At 48.6% G+C, this 18423-nt stretch overlaps 2 protein-coding genes and 1 pseudogene across 5 annotated transcripts in view; 1 reads left to right on the top strand and 2 right to left on the bottom strand.

Annotated features, from left to right (window-relative positions):
- LOC132372801 (prostacyclin synthase-like) overlaps positions 1 to 5367 on the top strand; it is a 107345-nt pseudogene extending 101978 nt beyond the window's left edge.
- CHST11 (carbohydrate sulfotransferase 11) overlaps positions 1 to 11523 on the bottom strand; it is a 279870-nt gene extending 268347 nt beyond the window's left edge. For 2 of the 4 annotated variants that reach the window (XM_059934806.1, XM_059934809.1), the window contains exon 1: positions 11013 to 11523. In XM_059934806.1, coding sequence (XP_059790789.1) covers positions 11013 to 11130 — 118 coding nt within the window. In that variant the 5' untranslated portion in view covers positions 11131 to 11523. The remainder of the gene's footprint in view (positions 1 to 11012) is intronic. The other 2 variants (XM_059934808.1, XM_059934810.1) reach the window with 1 other exon arrangement.
- Positions 11524 to 13304: 1781 nt separating this feature from the next.
- LOC132372679 (small ribosomal subunit protein uS10) lies at positions 13305 to 13844 on the bottom strand. The gene has a single exon (XM_059934804.1). It carries the CDS (start codon positions 13708 to 13710, stop codon positions 13351 to 13353), a length of 360 nt encoding a protein of 119 aa, XP_059790787.1. The 5' UTR covers positions 13711 to 13844; the 3' UTR covers positions 13305 to 13350.
- Between the last annotated feature and the right edge of the window lie 4579 nt (positions 13845 to 18423).

The following is an 18423-nucleotide window of genomic DNA, read 5'->3' as shown; positions in this document are numbered from 1 at the left end:
CGTCTCAGGCTGAAGAACCCTGGGCCTCGCGCAAATCAGGATTAGTCTTTCAACTAAACTTCAGTACCTGCTCTGGTGATGACGGGCAGAAATGGGCCTCTGCCCCTGCTAGGAGTGCCAGCCAGCAGAGGAAGCCCCACCAGGCCCGCAGTTAAGAGGCGGGGGGGGGGGGGTGACTGGCCCCAGTGCAAGAAGAACTCAGAAAGTCCTCCTCCGCACACCACAGGCTCGAATGTGGAGACCCAGGCCATTCGGTCCTGGCCTGTGCAATGCACCCAACCACGGCTCCTGTAAGGGCTGCCGTTCCTCAATGGCTATTCTTCTGAAACGACTTGCATCCTCCTCAGAGTTCCGCTGCAGAAATGGCACTGACGGGTGCCCTGTGTTGTATTTTTTCAAGTGTCACTTCTTAAAGCTAACGGGAACCTGAGGGGTAATTTATGTGCATAACTGGGGGGAAAACCCATGTCCTTTGCATTCAGCATGGAACCGCAAGCTGATCTTTCACAGGGTAAACTCAGCTTTTGCAAAACACTACACAGAGGCACAGCTAAGCTTTGGCCTTGGCATGGGAGGTGCGACAGCACAGCAGACAGAGGGTCAGGGCATCCAGAAAGACGATATCATAGGAGTCTAGACAGAGGACCCTTTCGGTAAACCTCACAGGGTAGGTCACACCCACGAAACGGATAAACATGAAAACATTTGCTCAGGATTCCAGCAGAATGAAACACAACAGCGCTGTTGTCAACACAAAGATTAAAATCTTAGAATGAGGAAACACAGTGCATTTATTTTAACAATATGCATACACTGTTTTTGCGTCCATTTTCAATGTATTTTCACATCTCATTTCTCATTTAATCCTCACCACCACCGCGGAAGAGAGATAATATTACTACCTTCCCTTGGCAAACAAGGAGAGTAAATCTCTTGCGTTTGTGACTTGTATTCAATCAATTATTAAGCCCCTACAATGAGCCGGGCACCCTCCCAAGTCATCGAGTATGGCCAGGTACCATACCAGATGTCGCTGAAACGTGTAGGGTCTTGAGGTATTTCTCCAGGACGAGTATCATTGGCCCTTGGTTAGGATGACTATCTGATGGGCACAAAGATCCCACCCCGTGCGAGATGTCTAGCATCCTTGGCCCTGCCCACTAAATTGATGTCCTCAATCCTTGGGACAAACAAGCATGGCGAGACACATTTCCAAATGTGGGGGCCAGGGGGGAGCCCCCAACTGAGAGCCCCTACTAGACATTCAGAGCAACAGTCAGACAGCCATGGTTTAACTCTCGTGTCATCAGTTCCTCTCTGTGTGACCTCAGTCTCCCCACCTCGCCTTGTAAAATGGTGACTGTAATAGGTGAACCTTGTAAGATTCCTGTAAGGAATAACACATGTTAAGCACGTGACCCATGTCAGCCTCCAGGAAATAATACCCAATAAATATCTGAATTTCTTTATCAGCTCATCCCCCTTATACCCGCATCTCCTTCAATCTTAAAACCCCCTTCTCAGGGAGCCTTCCCGGACCCCTCCATTTAAAAGCGTAGTCCCCTCACTGCTTCCATGTCACATCCTCCTTCCCGGCTTTATTTTTTCTCTGCAGCACTTGTCACCATCACACACACACTATGGTTTAAACATGCATTTGTTTATGTCTCCGTCCATTGAAGGTACCATGAGGACATGAACCATGTCTGTTTGGGTCCCTGCTGTATCTCCAGCACCGAGCACAGAGCCTAACTCTTAACAAGTATTCAACAAAAATATCTTGAGTGATGTCGAATGGATACAGTGGACAGCCAGGGCCTGAACGCTGGTCCTGGGCTGCAAATTCTGTGCTTTTTTCCACCATAGTGAACGATCATGAACAACAGTATTGGAAGTAAAATATGTCCACTGTTAAGAAATGTAAAGTGTTAACAACACTACCTTAGAGGGGCCTTTGTGTTTTCCCTCTTCTGGGATCCTGTGAAGTTAACAGTTTCTAACAGAAACCCATCCACCAGCCTATTGCACTGGCGTTGCCTTTGTGGGTTTTTTTTCACAAGGCTTTTAAGATAAGCACTCAAGCCAGAGATTGATTAGGATTTCAACGCTTACATTACCGAGTTTCTTTATTTCTATCCATACCTATCTGAGTGGGACCTGAACTCCAGTGATACTGGAAATATCATTCCTGCCCATACTATGTATCCAAAGCCGAACTCGGACTCACCACTGCCAGAACGAGCTCCAGGTGAACACTGTACTTTTACCCACACTTGACTGTGGCAGGTCTGACAATCAGCAACTATATTCAAGACCAGTTTACACCTGGGGTCCCAAAGTCCAGTGGACATTCGATCTAGCACAAAGGGGCCTGGGAAGGAAACATCAGGCCTTCCATTTTCATTGACTCTAGAAAAAGAAATTTAATGTTAAAAATATGAATTCATGTTAAATATTAATCGAAACAAACACCCCCATCTAAACTGTCATAGCAAGTTACATGCCATTTACGAAACTCAGGCATCCTGAGGAGGGAGACGGAAGAAGGACAAAGGAACTCAGTCACCCCACTGCTCTCAGCATATTTTGATGGATCACCATTTATAACTGAATCGTAAGTAGATTTACAGATTATATTATCTACTTTCACCTAAACTAATCCTCATAAAATGGAATAGAGGCTTAAAGAGATCCCAGTCAAGAAACTACAGCCTGGAGGGCATTCCCTGGCAGTCCAGTGGTTAGGACGTGGTGCTTTCACTGCCGAGGCGCAGGTTCAATCCCTGATCAGGGAACTAAGATCCCGCAAGCCGCTCGGCGTGGCCAAGTTAAAAAAAAAAAGAAAGAAAGAAAGAAACTACAGCTTGGAGATAATACTCACAATGCACGCACACAGGAAAATGGCATTCCTCTCTCTCCCAGAGTCTTGTATGCCATATCACAAGGCAAAAAGGATGAGAGACTTGGAGTTGACTGGGAGTTAGATAACAGAACTTCCCAGATGGTAATGAACATGTGGATTTACGATCACTATTGTTAGAAACTTAGAAATATCCTTATCCTACATATTTAGATAATGGGAGTGATATGTATACACTTGCTATAAACAAAATATGTGGGGGATGGCTGCTCACATATGTTTTACCAACAGGGTGTGGTGAGTACTCTGGATGTCGGCTCACCATCCATTCCACCCCCTTCTAGAAGGTCTTTCTATACCGCAGCGGCTATTGATTTAAAAGCTGTGTTTCCCAGGCTTCCTTGAAGCTAGGGTTCTGAATGTGAGTCTGACTCCCCCAAATAGAAGCACTCACTTCAGATTTAGAAAGAGGACACCTTCCTGCCTTTTGGGTTGTTTTCACCCTCCCGGGGACGGGGATGTGAGGGTTTTTTCTGCAACAGCATGGAAGGGACCACCCTATGGCTTTCTGGGTGTCGAGAGGTGGCTGCAGTGGGGGAAGCACCCCGATTCTGCAACTGAGATTTCTGATCCCAGGTTCTCAGTGTCATTAGTTTGTTCTTGGATTCAGTAGTTCCAGAGACAGTCTCAGAAGTGGTAGCACACTTAGTGGGTCAGTTTTTTTGAGCAGCCGTGCCAATATATGTTTGCCTATATGTTGTTACGTATACTACTACTATTAGCTGAGACTCATTCATGGAGGTCCAGCCGACAGCTCTATGTCTCCAGCCTTCCCAACAATTTGGTAAGGACCAGATTCCCTCCATTAAATACTTTTCTGCTTAAAATACCTAGACCGCTTTCTAGTTCCTGCCCCGAAGCCTGACTGAATCCTAGCAAACCAGGAGCAAAGAGGTTTGGGAGACAAATAAAACAAGACCGCACCAGAAGCTATTTGGATACAGCAAACCAACCTGGCTCTTCCCTCTGGGCCACACGCATATTGGTGAGGTGGGCAACGGGGCAGAAGAGACGTCTTTGCCAATCACTTATTTACTCTTTAAATGCTTCCTAAGCACCTCTGGGCCGACCTTAGAGGCTATAAAGAGGAACCTGGTAGAGGTTCCTCAAAATGTGGAGATGTACAAGTAAACAAATAACTACTACCCATTTCTAAAAGGGCTAGAGAAGAGAAATGACGAAGGCCATGGGCGTTCAGTGGCCTCGAAAGAAAGTAAAAATCCACATCAGTGACATTTTCCTCAAGAAACATCACGAGGTCTATTTCTCTGTGAACTTCCAGGTTTGAGCCCCACATTAAATAACTCACTCCCCCACGTCCCCATTCTGACTCTTACCAACCTCATCAGTTAACCAGAGAGACATGCTAACTGCAAGCCCTGAGGCTCTGAAAATAGGTGCAAATTTCCCAGGCACAGCAGAAAAGACTCAAAGGCCTGCACGCCGGCAAAGCCTGTATGAAGCAGGTGATCAGGGCTAATCAGGTACCTCCAGGCCCTCAGTTGCAGCCTGAGTGCCATTTTTCATCACCTGACTGAGGTTATGGAGTGCACCATGGGTTACAAAAAGTACTTTCACGATTTACAGAGGTGGGTCCGAAGCCATCAACTGTAAGACACTGCCACTTTATGTTCCTCCGAGAAAAAAAAAGGCTCTCCGTTAAAGGTCAGCACAGTGCTAAGATACTATCAATTACAACACATCAAATTTCATAAAAAGGAAAATGTGGGGAAAAAAATGAGTGTTTTAGAATTGATAAAACATAATAATTCATAGGGTTAGGCAGAATGCCCACAGTAGGACCTGGGTCTTTCACTCCCAAATCATCAATCCATTCAATCTCTACTTTTCCTGAGTGCTTCCATAAGTCAGCGGCTGTTGATGGCTGTTCTCATCTATGAATGCCGTAGATCACACCCGGAACATTTTAAGAATTTCCCAACACAAGCTCAGTTAAAATTCCTGTCAAATCTTTTTTTTTTTTTTTCTGATTTGTACTGCTTTAAAAAAATTGACAACGGGGTGGTCTAGTTTGTGGGGGGGTGGTGGAGGGGAAGTGGGATTTACATGGTAACCACTTCACCCAAGTGCACCCAAGGGCTGCTGAAGATAAACACAGAAGCGCAAGCAAGAGGCCTCGGTTCATCCACCCCTGTTGTGCCCCATCCCCCAAGAGTCCTCGGCCCAAACTCTTCCAGGGCTTCCCATCCTGTCCCCAGTCACGGCCAAGGCCCACACAATCTCTCTCCACCTCCTAGTCTCAGCTTCTTCCTCCCTCTGCTCCAGACACTCAGAGCTGCCTGTCAGGCATGGTCCTGCCGCAGGGCACAGACCTGTGCTGCTCTCTGCCCGGAACATTCTGCCTGGGACTGGGCGGACACGTGGTCAGCTCCTTCACTTCCTTCCAGTCTCTGTGGTCCAGTCGTCTTGTCAGCGACATCCCGTAACGTCCTCTATATTAAATTGCAAGCCTGGCCTCTCACATCCCTCATTCATCTCCCCTGCTTTGTTTTTCTCTCTTCACACCATCTGATGTGGCACCTATGTGACTTCTGCATTTCCTTAAAGCCTGCCTATCCCACTAGAATGTAAGTTTCATGAGGGCAAAAATAATATTTCATTGCATCCCCAGTGCCTAGAACAATACCCCACACAGAGTAGAGGAGAGACAGAGAGAAAGAAAAAGCAACTCCACTCTTACTTTCTGATCAATCACATCTGGTGTGAGATGCATCAAATTACAAATTCTAGGAATTTTTAATGGACAGATCAGATTATTCAATGATGTCAGAGGCAGAACTGCCTCCCTCTTCACCAGTGATAAAGATGGGGTCTCAAAAGTCAAGAGAAGAAAAACTAAAAAGTGAAAATGAGTATGTAAAACAACTTCTGTTTTGTCTCAGACTCTGACCTTACAAGCAGCCGTGACTTTCACGAAAGTCTTTCCACTCACCGTCCCCAGATTAAGAAGAGCTTTGTCCTTTTCGTGGGTTTAAGAAGGGAAAGGGTGGTACCCATGCTTGTAAGCCTTTGATTTCCTGTTTTTAAATGGCTGTTGCCCACAGAGCTCGTCATAAGCAAAATGACTTTTCATCCAGATAAATACAAACAGCAGCCTCTGCTGGAGGGTGGATTCTCCCACCCCTCACCCATCGGAAGTACCCCAACCACTCTTTTTCTGGTGCCCAATCACCACTTTTATTTCAGAGGCAACGAAATGAAGACTCCTGGACAGCAGCTATAACTGTGGAAGGAAACTGCCTAAGTGTATCTGTCTTATCTTTGTGCAACTATGAAATTCCCCATTGAGGTGCAAACATTTAAACCACCAAGGGGAGACCCCATGCTAGAAACATCTTATCTTTCAGTCATTTAATGCTGTTTCCAGGATTTAAAACAGTGTCATATTTGAGACCTTCTTGACAACTTTTCAAAGGATAAAGATGTCAGATATAAAAGAACAGTCCCTATGAACTGGTATAACTCCAAATTCATTTCATGTATCAGCAAAAAGATTCTTTAAAATTAAATACATGCAGGGGAAAAAAAAAAAAAAAAAGACATGATACCAAACTGACATCCTGCAAAGGGGTGGGGATGGAAGGTGAGAGGTATATGCAACTCTATAAATTTAAAAGTTTGTGGTTAAATTTTCTGTCTTTAAACTTAATAACTGGTCACCATAATGACCATAATGATGTATTTGTCTAAAATACATATTATCTATCAAACAAGGTACAAAATCCAGGATGTGATCTCAAATTTTTTTTAATATATATATTCCATAATATACAGAAAAAAAGTACCCATTGCCTCTGGGTCGTAGATTAATGGATGATTGTTTTTCTTCTGTACTTCCTAAATTTTCTCAAATGAGCACATATTACGTTTATAATTAAATTAAAATTATAACCCAAGAGCATTTCACATCCAATCTAATCAAGTGAACTACAAAGGGGTAACCCAAGAACTCTTTAAATAAAGGGTATAATCTTTCAATACATTCAAGCAAGGCAAAGAAATCCCAAGCGACAATGAAAGTAAACATATCGCAAAAGGAAAAAAAAAAAGAGAGAGAGGAAGAGCAAGAGAGAAAAAAAGGCTTTCTCCGCAGGCTTCTCTCCTATGAACAGGAGCTTTCAAACAAAACCACAACCCTACGGAGTAACACAAAGGGAAGGTTCAGAGGAGCTGCCTTCACACACTCAGCACAAATGCAGCCTGGCGGCCTCTCAGCTCTGCCTGGCCCAACGCAGCTCCATCAGAGGCCAGCCATCTGGGGCAGGTATGGTCTCGGCAGGTATGCAAGCCACGTCAATGCTCGGGAGGCACTTTCACAGGACATGATCGCTGATGGAGTCAAACCTGTGCAGAAACCACAGGCATGGAGCTCCATTCTCACCGACATCAGGAGCGGTTCACGCCCACAGAAGGTGTCCCCTGCAGATGGGGTTCTATAGGTCAGTGGCTAAATGAGGCCAAGCCTCCCCAGTACCCAGGACACCCAAGCAGTGTCTCACCGCCTCACACTTCAGGGCAGCAAATCTAGGCCATGGGGAATGCTCCTGTCTGGCGCATGATGAGCTTAAACCTGATCCATGACTCGGGGGATCTCAGAGGCCAGGAGGGCAGAGAAGTGTCCAGACCTTGTCCCCGGTGTTCCACATTCCTCCTAGAGAGCCAGACTTACTGACCAGGTATTCTTGGCAAGGTTTAATGTAACCTTCCCAGAAACTGGAGAAGCAGGTCTCCTAGAGTCTAGCCACTTCATGCATTCATCCAGCAAATATTTTATTGAGAAACTATTATGTACCAGGCACTGTGCCAAACACTGGGGTTAGAATGGGGTCTAAAACCCAGTCCCTGCCCTAAGACTATTAACTCAGAGTGTCAAAGCTCTAAAGAAAACTGCCTTTACTGACAAGGCCCACTTCTGCTGAACCCTCCAACCAAATTAAAGATCAATTACTCAAGTTTATATATTAGAAAAGTACAGAAGACAATGAACCCTAGATTAGAATCAGAGGGAGAGACAGCCAGCGCCACGCCCCCCCCACCCTGCCAGCTGTCTCCTTTTATTCTTTCTCTCTCTCCTCACACATTCCAGGTATTCTCTAGCCATCAACGAAGCCAGGAATCCATTTCTTTTTTGAATACTACTTTGCTATTTCAGATAGAAATAGAAATAGCCCTCCTGCCAGAGGGCTCCAAATTTTTAGCAACACAATCTGTGCCATGCTGTGGTCCCTTCTGCCTCTCCCTGAGTGATCTGGAGAAACAGAAACTGCAGAGCCAGGCTAAAGGATCAGCTATCATTACCCTAAATCCTTCGGAGAACCAAAGAGCAGCTAACTTTTAAGGAAATGCAAAGCGGTAGGAAAAAGATATAGCATCAGCTGTCATCAACAGTGTAGTTTAATAAAATGGGGGGGGGGTAAATGTTTAATATGAATTTCAAAGCATATTTTTATGTCCCATTGACACTGACATGGAGTTTTCATGGAACCATATGTAATTCAAAATAAGGAAAACCTTTCGGGACTTCCCTGGCGGTCCCGTGGTTAAGATTCCACGCTTCCACTGCAGGGGGCGCAGGTTCGATCCCTGGTTGGGGAACTAAGATCCCACATGCCTGTCACGTGGCCAAAAAAAAAATAAGGAAGACCTTTCAATTGAATTACCTGCAGTTCTACATTCAATAGCATGTATTGAAAGTAGTCTTTGCTATGGACTGGGGGAAAGTATCAGAAGAACATGTTCATATAGACACAAATAATCAACAAATGCTATTTTTGGGGGAGGAAGTGGGACCCGGAAGGGAAGCCAAGGTTGAGAGCAGAGGATCCTTATCAGCATAGCCTTGGAAAAGGTTCTGTCCCTGGTTCCAAAAGGCCAGACTGAAAGGAGCTAACACCACTGCTTTCAAGTCAACTTAATGTTCCAACTGGAGCTGGAAATTTTCACAAAGTGCAAATTACAAGTTGGGAATTTCTTCCTGGTATCTCTGGCTAGACAGTTATTTCCTAATTCTCACAGAGGATAAGAAAAGCCCAGGATGCATGAAAACCATGGATAGTAGCAGTCTTTCTAGTTAGTATCTCACCGGACAATTAACAGGTACAGAGAAGTTAAAGTACATTCCTGCCGGAGACTAATATTCATCCCTGTTCCAGGCATTTCTGCAGAGAATTACCTGGCATGTTCGGTCCAGGCAAAACTTTAAGTGGCCTAAACACATCTGTAGTGTCTAGACCAAATCATTCGGCCCTTTGTTTAAACTGCTGGAGCACCAGTGTATTTGTACACCACCCAGTCTCCAGCCCCCGCCCCCCCACCCCGCCCCAGGGGAATCTGGCCCGGGATGGCACTGTCTGTCTGGTCCTGCCCATCGCAACCATCGCCTGGCAGCCGGCAGGCAAGCCAGGTCCATTTTTAAATTCCCTTAGAAGTTTCACAACCACCGGTTTGGGTGAGGAGACAAACACCGCTGTAGTTTGCTGACATGAAACTAAAAATACCCAGCTGCAAACAAAAGCCACCCTTTACAAGGCTGGCTTGGTGTCCTGAGGTTACATGTGGTAGTGCCAGGCCATATGACCATATTCTTGGCAAAGTGGCCGCCTTAACAACTGCTCCAGGCCCAGCAGGGCAGAGAGGCCATTCTGCCCTGAGCTGTCAAGGAATCCCGCACCGGGCAGCCCTGCCTGTTTGACGGAAAGAACAGCTTTATGCCGTCGACCCAAATGCAGGTTAGATGAATTCGGGGCTGCGTCTGGGTTAGACACACACTGAAAGGAGAATGCGGGAGGCAAAAAGAAAACACCAACCCTACAGCCCTGGAAGGAAATGTGTTTGCACCTCCCTCCTTGCAATTATAAAAGCAAGTTACTGCTGTGACTATACTGAGAAAGGCAACTCGGAGGCGTGAAAAATGGATCTGGGAGCCGATGTGGCCCAGTGGGGGCCTGCTGGGGTGGAGGACCATGGCTCCACGGGGAGACTCCCGTTGCCCCGGAAGCTTCTTTGTAAGGTTTTACCTGTTGGGCTCCAGAGCGGAGCTGCGAACCCGGGGCCGCCACGGTCGAGGTCGTCCCTCCCTCCCCAGGTCTCAAACTTTCCTTCGCGCCCCTCGGAAGGAGCAAGCCTTGTCCCTTCCCGAGTGCAGATTTCAGGTGTGGAACTTGTCTAAGCCACCGGGGACTGCGGGGAGGGGGCTCATTCCCACACGGCCCGGCGGGCCCGGGGGGGTTCGGAACGCAGGAGGTGGGGGATGCAACCTGACGGTCAGCCCAGGACCCGGCCAAAGTTTCCTCCCAAACTGCGGTGGCGCGCGCGACCCAGGAGCTCTGAGTCCCCCAGCACAGGGTCGGGAGCGGGGTTGCGGGGAGGGAGCAGGCCCCGGGGCACAAGCCGCAAGGTCAATGCGGAGCCGGAGCCGAACCCCGGGGCAAACAGCTGGCGCCGGACCCCATCCGCAGCCTGGTGGAGGGGCAGTGCCGGGCACCCAACCTCTCCCTACACCTGCTCAGCGCGGTGCCGAGCCCCGGACACGTGGGAGCCTAGCTCCGGGCTCCCCAGCTCGCGGAGGGGACTGGCAACCTCGCCGGGGCGCGCACCCTTCGCCCCCGGCCCCCCAACCAGGAAGAGGCAGCGCGCTGGGGCGCCGGGCGGCTGGCTCCCGGCGCCTTTTTCATCCTCGGACCTCGGCAGAAGCCGGGAAGGAGTTTCGTTCTCTTCAAACCCACCCTCCACCCTCAGCAGCTTCCCACAACCTCTACCTTGCCCTGCTACCTCGCAGACAGACGGACAAGAGACACAAAGAAGAAAACAGAACAAAACAAAACTACCGCCCCTCGGGTCTCATCCTCCAGCCTGGAGCCGGGAGGAAGAAGAAGAGAGAGCACATCTTTCCTCCTCCTCCTCCCCATCCCGACTCGGGTTTCCGGGCGGACTCGGTCAGCAAGGAACCCCGAGGTGGCCCACAGAGAAGAGGTAAGGTTGGAAGAGGCAGAAGGCAGGCGGAGCGAGCGAGGGAGCAAAAGCGCGAGAGAGCAGAAAATATCCAACAAAACCACGCTAACGCGCCCCCTACCTGGGTGCAACATACTTTGGAAATAGAAGATAACCAGGATAAAGGATCCCAAGCAAGTGGCCAGCACCATCCGGCAAATTCTGTTCATCCTCATCACTTCCAGCAGCCCCGGCTTCATGGCTTTGTCCTGGCTGCGGGGACCCGGGCGTCCGGGAGGCGCGCCCGGAGCGCAGGAGCGGGAAACCCGCCGCGCGGAGCGGAGCCCGGGAGGCGCAGGGCAGGGCTGGGCAGGGTTCGCAGGGAGGATAGGGTTGGCTTCGCGGCCGCTCTCGGAGCCCCCAGCCCCGGGCAGGGGTGTGGAAGGCGCCGGAGTTGCTCTGGAAGTGCTGAGATGCGTGGACCCGCCGGCTGCGCGCTCTTGCTCCTCCCGCTGCTCCTCCTCGCCTCTCCGCCGCCGCCTCCGCCCCCGCCAGCGGCCGCCGCTGCCTCCTCGCGGGCCGGGCGGCTGGGGGGCGAGCAGTGGTGGTGCCGCCGCCGCTGCCGCTTTTCTGGCCGCTGTGGCTGTCGGACGGGCCCCCTCCCTCCTCTCCAAAGGCTACTTCATTGCGCTCCAAAGATCCACATATTCCGGGGCTGGGTTTTACCAAATGCAACTCACAGCCCCCGGCGAGGGGAGGGCGCCTGCGGAGAGCCGGGCGGAGGGAGGGACCCGAGCGCCGGGGCGGAGCGTCGCGCTCCCCCCGCCCCTACCGGGGATTTGGTCGCGTCCAGCTGTTTCCCGGGGAGCGCGGAGTGCGCGCCGCGCTCCCGCAGGGTCCCAAAAGCCCTGAGTCCCCCGCCGGGCCGGCCGCAGTCTGGTGGTTGTGTGTCAGCGTTTCTATGACAAAACCCGGAGGAAAAAAATACGAATAAAATCGCCTCGGTGCTGCCACCCCCTCCTGCCGGCCTGTGAAGAGGGAGGTGGCGGGGTGCGGGTCGGGCACTGGAAGCGCGAAGGGGTCTGGCGGTACGCGATTATTTAAAATCCCTGGGCAGGGTAGCCGGGAAGTTGTCCCCAGCCCCCAGGGAGCGAGTGCCCTTTTCCCGAGTCTCAGAATAGGGCGGTTTTTGGGGGGGGGGTTTGTTTTGTTTTTTAGGGTTTTGTTTGTTTGTTTGTTTTGTTTTGTTTTTTCTTTCCAACGACAGCCCACCACGAGCGACGTTTTGGAAAGGAATTAAAGACGTCTGACTTCAGGTCAAGGTTAGGAAAACTGCGTAATTCTCAGGGGTCAGGAGACAGCTGAGCTTTCCCCGGGATTTATGCAGTCTGACACTCACCCCACCTCAACAGGGCAAAAGGGGTTTTGTGGATTTTCGAAGCCTGATTTCCCAAAGGGTAGAGCTCCCTCCAAATCCTCCAAAGGGCAGAGTCTTAGAAGGGTGGATGGGAGAGGATGCCCCCACTAAGTCACTCCTCCCAGTACAACCAACTGCTGGAAAAAACCAAGCCCGCCTTAGCGTTGGCAGGTAAATGGAAAGATGGCGTTGCTTTCTTGTGTTGAGTGAGGTGACTTAAAAATTCCAGTTCCATGTGTTTAGATTGTTTAGCAGTCAAACTGGATGCAGGTAAACAGTGCAGAGATCACTGTCTCACCTACCTAGTACTAGCTGGAGAAAATCGGTTCCTATAGTCCACTTATCAAGCTACCTAGAATGGAAGATCTAAAGGGTTATTTAAATTCCAACGATAATATATACCAGGAAAAAAAGTTACTGTAAAGACTACAATAAGTTTTGCACACATTATCAGATCTTTACTACTATTAACGCAATTAGTGATGAAATAAGATAATGGGTCTTTCTATACCTCTCACACAGCAGGCATTTGATACTTATTGAATCTGAATGTAATGGGCCTTATCCTCTCAATACATCAGAGACACAATTTGCAAACAGATACCTGCAGCAAAAACCACCTCAACAACCTCAGTTCCCTTCCACGCAAAGTCTTCCTCCAGCAGTTGCTAAGCAGGGAAAGTAACAAAGTCAGCAGCCTTGCCTTTGATTACAGAAGACAATCAATTATAGCACGATATTTATGTAGCCGGTTTGTACTGTATTAATTTGTGCTCACTTGTGAATGAGCTGCTTACTAAAGCAGCCGAGCTGAACAAGATCCAGTACAAAGTCATTCTCCAGTGATTCCCCCCCACGGGAGATCAGGGATGGGAGCTGCCCTTACCCACCTACCTGTCCATCCTTGACCAAGGCAGGGATTCCCCGCAGGGAGCATGACTAGATGGGCACTTGCAGTGTTTGGCCTAGAACAGCAGGCTCTCATTTAACTCCTAGTTTTTTTTTTTTTTTGTTTTTTTTTTTTTTTTTTTTTGCCGATTATCAATTTATTAGAGCCGCTGGCTCAAGCATCTGCGATGGTGACTTCCACCTCGACTCCCGGCTCAATGCTGATGGAAGTGATCTGCTTGACGATCTCGGAAGGGCTGTGCAGGTCGATGAGGCGCTTGTGGATCCTCATCTGGAAACGGTCCCAAGTCTTAGAACCTTCCCCGCAGGGCGTTTTCCTCGTCGTTATTCTCAGGGTCTTGGTGGGCATCCGCACCGGCCCCTTCACCTTGAGATTCTTCTCCTTCGCGCCTCTGATCAGGTCGGCACACACCTTCTCCAGCGACTTCACGTTGCGACTGGTGAGAGTGATCCTAATCCGGTGGATCGCCACCTCGGGCTCCACGGGAGTCTTTCCGGTGTCCTTAAAAGCCATGGCTGCGGTGCGGCTTCCTGACCGACTTGTTCCTCCGCGAGAGCGAACAGCGGTGAGTCAGGAGCGGGAGCGGGAAGCCCAAGGCTCCGCAGCAACAGCGACCGCGTCTTCCTCCAAGAGCTTAACTCCTAGTTTTATAGAGCAGGCTGGGATTTGCTCCCAGGTCACCCAACTGGTCCCTCGCCTGCCAGGGCAGAGACCACACTGTACCTGGACAAAAGCCTGGACACGCATAAGGCAGTCTGGGAAGTCTCAGGGCCAAGGGAGAGGTCAGAAGCCTAATCCCTGGTGGGTCATGGTGAGTTGAGTTGGCCCACCTGGTGAGGAAGGATGGTGAACCATGCCCAGCATACCTTTCTGCATTCTCACAGTCAGGAATGGGCCCAAACATACAGTGAGGGATAAGGTTCTGACAAGTGAACTACCACCTCTTCCAAGAAGCCTTCCCTGATTTCTCACCAGAAGTGGCCTCTTTCCTCCTCTGTGTTCTGAGCACTAGGTCCAAACCCCTCCTGGGTCACTGTACCTACTAAGCTGAGTTTTATTCATCTCTGTTTCTCTCTAGTGCTCAGCAGAGCGACTGGCACCTGGTAGGTAAAAATAAATCTGAGATGGAGAGGTGATGCCTTCTTGGGCTAGGAAGTTAAATTAGATCCCCTCTAAAATCTACGGTCACCGTCAGTGGTAGTGGTCTGCGATTCTGTTGTTCTGTGCCCCTTAGGGGTGAGAGAAAAGTTCTATTTCTTGTCTCCTCATCACACAGTAATAAACTTCCCAACCACAAGTACAGTCATTGCTTTCTTTCCATTCTTATCCTAACAAAACTTTGTTGTATCTTTTATGCATGCTACATGATAAATATCGACCAGATAAAGGACAGTGTTGACTGATAAGACTGAGGAGAAAGGAGATTTGATATTTTGAATTTTGAAGAGAGGTCAATGGAAGGCTGCCTCTCAAATCAAGTTTTTTGTTTTCCAAGTGTAGCAGTCAGGACAGGTGAGGTTATGCTGCAATAACAAACAAGCCCTAACTTCAGTGTCTTAAAACAACCAGGGATTAGGTCTCGCTCCACCACATGCCTGCCGTGGGTCAGCAGAGGAGCTGAACATGTGGAATACCATGTACAGGATGAGGCCGAAGCAGCCCCCACCTAGAACTTGGCCGGTTGCAGTGCCTGAGGAAAGAGGGTCTCTCGCAGGTCTGACCCCAACAATTCAGTGATCCAACCTAGAAAGAGCACGTGTCACTTCTGCTCATCATGTATCAACCAGAACTACTCACCCACTGTTCCACATCCCATCCAGGCCAGGAAGTCAGAGAGCCCAAAGCATTTGGGAAATAGTCTTCCTGGGGCTTCCCTGGTGGCGCAGTGGTTAAGAATCCACCTGCCAACGCAGGGCACACAGGTTCAAGCCCTGGTCCAGAAAGATCCCACATTCCACAGAGCAACTAAGCCCGTGTGTCACAACTACTGAGCCTGCGCTCTAGAACCCGCGAGCCACAACTACTAAAGCCCATGTGCCACAACTACTGAAGCCCGCGCACCCTAGAGCCCGTGCTCCGCAACAAGAGAAGCCACCGCAATGAGAAGCCCACGCACCACAACCAAGAGTAGCCCCCGCTCACCACAACTAGAGAAAGCTCGCGCGCAGCAACGAAGACCCAAGACAGCCATAAATAAATAAATAAATACATTTATAAAAAAAAAAGAAATAGTCTTCCTGGCTGCAACCCTTCATCCCTCCTCAGACCTTATTTTCCTTCATTTTTCTAAATTCCCTTTTACCCCAAGAGTTTCTGCACATCAACACCAGGCTCATCGTGGGGCCTGGCTAATAAACCTTGGTTGATTGTGAGGCATGAATCTTACTCTCCAAGTGAAACAACATACAAATGAATCTGGGGTCTATTTCAAAACCTGGCGTGGCCCCTGAACACGGTGTTGAGGAGAAAGTTCTATGTGTGTGGATGATCTTGGAAAATTCAGAGGAGAGGAAGAGACTGATGCAAAATCAGAATTCCGGCTTGTGTCTGCCATCAGCAGTGAACCGACAGATATTTACCAAGCCCGCCAATACCTGCAGGCTGAGCTCTACCTCGTTCCTGTAGATGATGCCTTCAATGTACTGTCTTGTTCAGATCTTGCAGAACTGGCGCCAGTTTCTGCACTTTGTTGGAGAGAGATATGGGCCTAGGGCACTGGTAGACAGAGAGCTCTTTTGCATCCTTGGGGAAGGGGGGGCATGTCTTGGGCCAACATCAGCCAGGGGCACCAGACTGACTCCTCCCAGGATGGGCTTTGCCTGTTTGCATCTCTCTGGCACCTCCAGCACAAAGTACACTCAGTTAACCAGAGCACAGTAAATATTTGTGGAGTTGAATCAGAAACCATGTGCCCACAGCATGTGGAGATCTTAGGGTACAACTCTTCTTCAGGTAGGTAAACCACAAGGACACAAGTGGGTTACTCATGACATGGCTCTGAGCGAGGCTCTTCTTCCCTGGCCTTTCAGAACAAGGTGGGGACGAAAGAAAGGACAGAAGAAGCAATAGAGAAAGAGGGAGGAAAGGAGAGAGGGAGGGAAGAAAATAGGGGAGGAAGGAGAGGAAGGAGGGAAGAAAGAGGCGCTATTATTCTGTTTCACTTTCTGATGCTGCCTTTGCCCTTCCACCCAGTTCAGGCCCAAGAGACTCCTCTCCCTCCCTTACTGAGGAAGGAGGTCTGTCAGACCCTCGGACCCTTGGGCACTACCCCAAGCCCCCTCCGACTGCCCTCTAGGTGGCCTCAACCACCCTCCCCGTCTCCACGCGCAGCCCAGAAATCAGCTCCCCAAACTTCTCATCCCTCTCCAGGATTTCTTAACTGGGGGTCCCTGGTCACCACCCAAACTCCTATCCAGATGACCCAAAGCCCTCCAGCCCCAGTCAGATGGTCTCGTCCACCCCCCTGCCCACCCTGCACCCCTGTTCCAGCATGGTCACAGAGGGAGCCATCGTTCACATGGTGTCTAAAATGCTTTATGCATTTCCCCTCACCACAAGCCTCCAGGTGGGGGCCATTCTTATCTTCATTTACAGAGGAGAAAACTGAGGCAGAGAAAAGTGACATACCCAGGGTCACGGGGCTGGTGCTGGCAGATCCAAGGTTGAAAAGCCAGAAGCCAGGCAGTGGCGGTGGGTCCAGGGTCCCCTCTCTTCTCTTCCCAGACTGCCAGTTGGACTGAGGGCTCAGACAGACCCGGTGGACCTGTGTGACCTGCGGCAGGTCACTTCACCCCTCTGAGCCCTACTTTCTCCACCTATAAAATGAAGGCAGCTGCAGCTGCCTCGAAGGACAGAACACCGAAGAGGATGACATGGCACTCAGTGACTGTTGGGTGCCTTCCCTGTTTTCTTCTTCCCTTTTCACCTCTACTAGTCCCTCCTTGTGCCCCTCCTCAGTGACAACAGTAGCATTTCTTAAGCACACTTTGACATTAACGGCATGGTAATTTATTGAAATATTCATTGTGCTTGTTCTGGTATTCTTTACTTCTTCGCTCCTCCATTTCAAGCAGGCTTTGTGCTACCTTGCCTGAGGGATTTAATAAAGACATTCTTGGGGAAAAATTTAAAACTCTGGAAGAAATAATGCTGAGCAGTATTCCATGATAATCAATTTCCTACAATTTATCTATCCATTGGTTGATGGACATTGGCACTCTTTCCAATTTTTAACTAATCTGAATGATGCTGCAATGAATATTTGCATATAAGTCTTTGTATGAACAAATGTTTTCATTTATCTTGGAAAACTACCTAAGACACTCTATGAGACTGTGTCTTCTTCAAAGTGACTGTTCCCTTTTGCATTCCCACCAGCAAAGTAGGAGAGTCCCACATCCTTGTCAGAACTTAGTGCTGTGGGTCTTTTTGATTTTAGCCATTCTACTGAGTGTGCAGTAATATCTCATTGTAGTCTTAATTACATTTCCCTGATGATTAGTGATGTTGAGCATCTTTTCATGCATTTCTTGATCATTCAGAAATTTTCCTTTCTGAAATATCTGATCAAATCTTTTGCTGTTTTTTTTTCATTATTTCTTTTTTTTTTTTTTTTCATTAGTTGTAATACTATTAAATTCTTTATGTATTCTGGATACCAGCCTTTCTTCAGATATATGTTTTTATATATTTTTTCTCAGTCTGCTTGCCTTTTTGTTTCTCTTAACTGTGCCTTTTGAAGAGCAAAAGTTTTGAAAACTGCCGCAGTCCATTTTATTAATTGTTTCTTTGATGGTTCATGTTTTCTGTGTTCTGTTAAAGAAATCTTGGCCTAACTCAGTGCCACAAAGATTTTTTTCTTGTGGCTTCTTGAAGAAAGTGTCATACTTTTGGCACTTAGGTTTAGGTCTTTGATCCATTTTGAGTGGATTTTGGTGTACGGTATGAGGTAAACATGGGGGTCTTTTTTTTTTTTTTTTTAATACAGATATCCAGTTGTTCCAGCACCTTTTAATATTATTATTATTTTATCCCATGTTGTACAATTAAAGTATGCCACCTCAGAATATAAATCCCCATAGGCAGGTGCAGTCCTCAAGACATTAATAATAGGACTCCAAGGATGCTGTAGAAAAGCATGATTGAGTTCATCTTCCTCCCCTGAATCCCTGGGATGTCCTGTACTGTCTCCCTACCATCTGTGTCCTTACGTGAGTTAACAGAGGC

This window comes from Balaenoptera ricei, chromosome 10 (genome assembly GCF_028023285.1).
Source record: "Balaenoptera ricei isolate mBalRic1 chromosome 10, mBalRic1.hap2, whole genome shotgun sequence".
Taxonomy (NCBI): domain Eukaryota; kingdom Metazoa; phylum Chordata; class Mammalia; order Artiodactyla; family Balaenopteridae; genus Balaenoptera; species Balaenoptera ricei.
This window is presented reverse-complemented; position numbering and strand designations above follow the sequence as displayed.

Excerpts from the sequence above, each read along its gene's own strand:
- LOC132372679 (XM_059934804.1), bottom strand. The coding sequence starts at position 13,710 with ATGGCTTTTAAGGACACCGGAAAGACTCCCGTGGAGCCCGAGGTGGCG.